General features: G+C 35.7%; 1 protein-coding gene across 1 annotated transcript in view; it reads right to left on the reverse strand.

Moving 5' to 3' along the window:
* Window positions 1-932: 932 nt before the first annotated feature.
* Window positions 933-5145, reverse strand: part of ASB5 (ankyrin repeat and SOCS box containing 5) — a 29133-nt gene continuing 24920 nt past the window's right edge. Inside the window, exons 6-8 of the mRNA XM_009642394.2 lie at window positions 4904-5050; window positions 2688-2879; window positions 933-1243 (exon numbers count right to left, since the gene is read on the reverse strand). Coding sequence (XP_009640689.1) covers window positions 1116-1243; window positions 2688-2879; window positions 4904-5050 — 467 coding nt within the window. The 3' untranslated portion in view covers window positions 933-1115. The remainder of the gene's footprint in view (window positions 1244-2687; window positions 2880-4903; window positions 5051-5145) is intronic.

Genomic DNA, 5145 nt, shown 5'->3' on the forward strand with positions numbered 1-5145 from the left:
GGTTTTCTAATGTCTCTTGGGAGTGTCAGCATTCCATCCCTGGCTAGAGAGTCAAACAATAAAATTTCAACCTGATGACAGAAATGCCTGCTAGAGCATTCTGGGATTCTGCAACATGATCTTTGGAGCTGGGTCATTGCTTATAAACTAGACAACAAGAGAAATAATGTCCTGTTCAGAGTGATACCTGTCACGATACAGGGAACTGATGTATTTCTGGACCCTTGCATCCACCTCCTGAACTTGGGGTTGAAGAGTCAGTATCCACATCTCCACAATACGCCTTCAGAAACCTCACAGACACTACACAATAATATGTCTTTCTCTGAGGCAAATAATTATCTAATAGCCCATTGTTATGAAGAGATGAGGAAAGAGCCGAGACAATTCTGTTTTACAAGAAGAGATCAAAAGTATCTCAGCATTAAGGCTTTTGAGGAATATTCATCTGGAATTTTTGAAGTTGCTAATTGTACTAATAAACAATCTATTCTATAAACTGCGCATGTCTGAAAAAATTGTGATAATGTTCACAGCAGCATAATTCCAATTCATAGCACAGGCAGTGCAGAAGAATAAAGGAGGTTTCTCATTATCATAAATGAATTGTCCGTATAAAGAAAAAGAAGAAAAATTGACATCTATTTGTTTTATTTTTATCAACGTATGTAGTGCACCTATCATCAAGGTTTTTTTAGGTACACAAACAATAGAAATTTAAAAACACATAAAATAATGACTCCAAACAGACCAACTTAACAATACTAATGAAGAAACTCTTTGTGGTTCAGGTGTGTCAAACAGATTTTAAAGTATAAATACAATTAACAGCACTAGAGCTATTTAGTAAGTGTTAAGCTAAAGCTATACAATCATTTCACAGCGTATCAGCACACTTATTCAATTCAGCCTTATTAGCACCTTGGTACCAGTTGCTGAATGGCTCCCAATTATTACTACATACCAACACCAGGTGTCAAAGATATATATTTTTTTTAGGTAATAAGCGAAAGGCTTTTTTTTTCCGCCCAGCAGTTCTTTAGATAAAATGTACAATAAACAGAAAGAAGAAAAAGTAATTGTTCAAGTTTCTAAAGGTTAATTACTTTACTGTGTTATCTATACTGTAAGAAATTCTTCAGTATTGTTGGCAACTGGAGTTGTGGGACAAGATGCAGTCTGGCTCTTCCTATGTAATTTCGGATACATAGTCGGCAGAGCTGACAAAGAGAAGATGGTGTGGCTGCAAACAAAAAAGAAAGGAGTTTAATTATACAATTATAAAAGCCAGTACGGTGTTTTACAACAGTCTCGCGCAATAATGGGATTTCTTAAAAAAAAAAAAAGTTCACATTCTGCAAATTTGTCCTTTTCCTTCCTTCCTTCCTTTTCCTTCTTGCCTTTTTGTCCTCAAAGATAAAGACTGCTGAAACCTTATTAATAATCAGGGAAATACTCCAAAAAAAGCACAAAATATTCAAAAGCAAGGTCAGGTCAGCAAATGATTTGTGTTTTTAAATTAAAAACCTGCTCCCAGAAAATACCTGATGTCAAAAACTTTAAAAACTGCAGCGTGTTGGGGTGTTGGGGTTTTTTTTATTCGTAGAACAGGTGAAATACATGCTATGGCACTACAAGCTGCACTACCATGCATCGCTGCAACAAGAATAAGCAGGCAAAACACCCCGAGATCCTGGACTGTGTGCAGTGCTCTCGCTAACTCATGATAATGCCTTTGCCCATCTACATCCCTCACTCCCTCAAAATGGACACGTTGCTGGGTTTCTCTGGGCAATAAAACCATACACGTTTCATGCCAATTCTTCTTTTTTTGACATCTTTGATGTGGCTTTTAAAAATCCTACTAGCCTTGGTAATTTTGTGATAACCAACTGGGTTTAGAGGTGTTCTGTTTTGTTTTTTTAACAGCATTCAGACTACAGAGATGTTTTCTAGAGGAAAACAATAATCAGTGCTACATGTCAGTTCGCCTCTAAAGAGGTGCCCACCCTTCCTGCCATAGTTTCTCTGCTCATTTCCCACCCTTGTCTTGTGGCTCATTTTTACGCTGTACATTGGTCAGTCTGAACAAATACAGTTCCCTTTGGGATTTTCTCTCTCCAAGGCAACAGACCTTTAAGAATTTTAAGGAACTCTTACGTGTCCAAGCCTATTTCTCAGGCACTTATAATTCAGTAAAGAAAATTCAGAAAATGAAACTTATAATACTTTTTGCCTACAACCAAAATAAAGTGCTTTATATGCACTTAAAAATAAATTTTTAAAAATATTGGGACAGCTGGCCGAAATTAAATATATTTTTAATCTGAAATTGAAAAATTCTGTTCCTTTTTAACAAGGTCTGTAACAGCCAATAAAAGTGTAGCTTTAAAGTCTAATTGTGTAAACACCCAATAAACATAAGGTGACCCTTTTCCAGCTTGTGTAAATTCTGCTGCTGCCTGGTCAACAGGCTCTGGCCTGAGACTAAATATTACTGGGTATTTTTATAGTTAGAAAGGAATTTACCTGAATGTTAATATATTAATTTCATAAAGCACAATGTTAGCTTCTATAACATGGGTTGTTTGGACTGTTAGGAGTTTTTTTGGAGGGGGTGGGTTAGGGTTGGGTTTTTTTAAGAATACAAGTTATATTTGCAAAAACACAGCGTAAAACTTACTTACCTTCATGGAGGAGCAGCAGTCTCTCCACTAAACTGCTTGGAGCAGCTAAATCAACAGGCCTCTCAAAATCTGTATTTTTGGCATTTATGTCTGCCCCAAATTCCAGGAGTAAGTTTACGATCTCTGTACTAGAATGCTGGGCAGCAGCATGGAGTGGAGTTTCCAAATGCTTTCCTTTCTGCACATTGGCACCTGTTGGATAAGATGCATGTAAAGAGACATAAGAAGAGATTAATTAAACTTGTCATTGAGTAAAGATGTTATTATAAAACCCACTGTCCTGGAATGCCACAGTGAATATAGCTAATCATATCATTGGGTTTTTTTGAACCCACACACTTATCCTAGGTTTTATTAAAGCACAACTATATTTTACAGGAAAATACTTTATAAAAAGAAGGAAAACAAAAATCAAATTAGGTCATGTGAGCATCACTGTTGACCTAATTATAAAAAAGTACGTTTGGTACATGTTTTAGAAAATTTGCACTACATAAAAATATACTTCCCTTATTTAAATCTTTAAAAGAATCACTAAATTGAAGTTTAGTATTTATATCTTTGTAAGTACACCAACTCAGGAAGGAATCTAATTTGGATGCTTTACAGTTTTTCATGTGTGGAAGCTGGCAAAGGGTTTGCAGTAGATTCCCATCCCATCCAACCTTTATCAAGGATTTTTCTACAAAGGACTTAATTTTAAGTAAGGTGGGGTACACAGTCAAGAAAGCTAACAGGGAAAACCCCCCAACCATTAACTCTCTCAATCCACAGAATTCTAATTATTACACTTTTGTATTAATAAGTAATTGATAATTTATTTTAAATTAAAATGGACTAATTTAATTTGCAATATTGCATTCATATTCAAGAAAAAATTATCCAGATAAGTATTAAATAAAACTAGCTAGTATGGAAGATTTTCCCTTATAGGCAAGCTGTTAGTTTCCCTAAAACTGGGTTTGCCCCAACAGTTTTCTAGACTATTCTAGCAGAAGAAAACCCCAGACTTCTTAAGAGAGCTTTACTGATCTTGTGAGACCAAAAATTGGCTTCTGTACCAACTTTTCTCCTCAAATCAACAAGTTTTGCCTTTTTAATTCCTATTTGAGTAAAATAATTTAATATCAGAGGCCTAGCAGTTAGATTTGAAGTCTGAATAACTCACTGTTCTCACTATTAACAACTTGGGAACAGTTCCACAGTATCTTTCTATTGCCTTTTTCATTGCCTGTTTGCTTTGCAACTTCTAATACATTCTCATAAACTGATAAAATACAAAAAAATTCAGATTGACATAAGTAGTTCTCAGTTTACATACCCTTTTCTACTTCAGGGCACCAACAAATGTAGAATACGCCCTTCTGTTACTGTTTTTGATGTATGGTAGTATTTGAATCCCCAAGTATGCTAATTGTACTGCGGTTCTTAAACTTAAAAATCATGACATGGGACAGTTAATCATACAAGGAGACTGACTTAATAAGAAACAATTTAACTGCTTGCTTAAGTTCTAAATAGCCTGCAATTAACTAGAAAAACAATTCCAGTGCAATGATGGCAAGTGTGTAATTATTCATAGATACATTTTCATTCATTGTGCTGCAGGACACAAAGGCCATGTATGTCATTAACTGAAACACAGCAAATGATCTTTTACCTATGCCAGTTGTGTCCCTGGACTTGTTGCTGAAACAGAGTGAGCCTCCAACACTTCTTTCCCGTTGATTAAATAAATAATGTGAAATTTAGGATCAAATGCCTTTTACCACACCTCTTCTCTGAGCAACTCAGTCTCTATGTCTTGTAAAAAGATCAATGAGAACATGCTGAAGAGTGAAAAAGGGTGGGACTACCCTGCTAAAAAAGTTCTGTTGAAAGCTCCATGATTACTATATAAAATCCCTTTCTCAAAGCTGATTTTTTACCTTTTTTTTTTCCTACAGAAAATGAGCATCTACAAAGCTGCAGTAGGTGCTAAAAATTTTGAATATCGATTCTTATTGGTCTCGCTTCCTTTTTCCCTCATAGGCTTGCTATGCCACAAAAAATGAAAGATATCATAAATTAGTATAAGAAAACACGCATCACAGAATAATGCAGCCCTGCCAAAGAAGTGTTCTAGTGTCATTGGCTGAGCACAGCTCACTTCAAAGGCGAGTACAGTATGCTTAATTCTACTAACTAGTAATATTTTTATTTAAATCATGACATACCTGCATAAAGAAGCTTTCGAATGCAATGGATCTGCTGTGAAACACATGCTACATATAGAGGTGTTCCTAAATGGGGAAGATCTTGGTCAACATCTATTCCCCAGGATATCAGTACCTCCAGGCATTCACTGTGACCTGTCAGTACAAAGCATGACAGAGTTTGCTCAACTTCAGTAAGCTGCCTGATAGACAAAACCAGACACATTTCTTAACACTATTATCGAAGCATTTGTCAACTGCTC

The sequence above is a fragment of the Egretta garzetta genome, unplaced genomic scaffold, assembly GCF_000687185.1.
Source record: "Egretta garzetta isolate BGI_Z169 unplaced genomic scaffold, ASM68718v1 scaffold46, whole genome shotgun sequence".
NCBI classification, from domain to species: domain Eukaryota; kingdom Metazoa; phylum Chordata; class Aves; order Pelecaniformes; family Ardeidae; genus Egretta; species Egretta garzetta.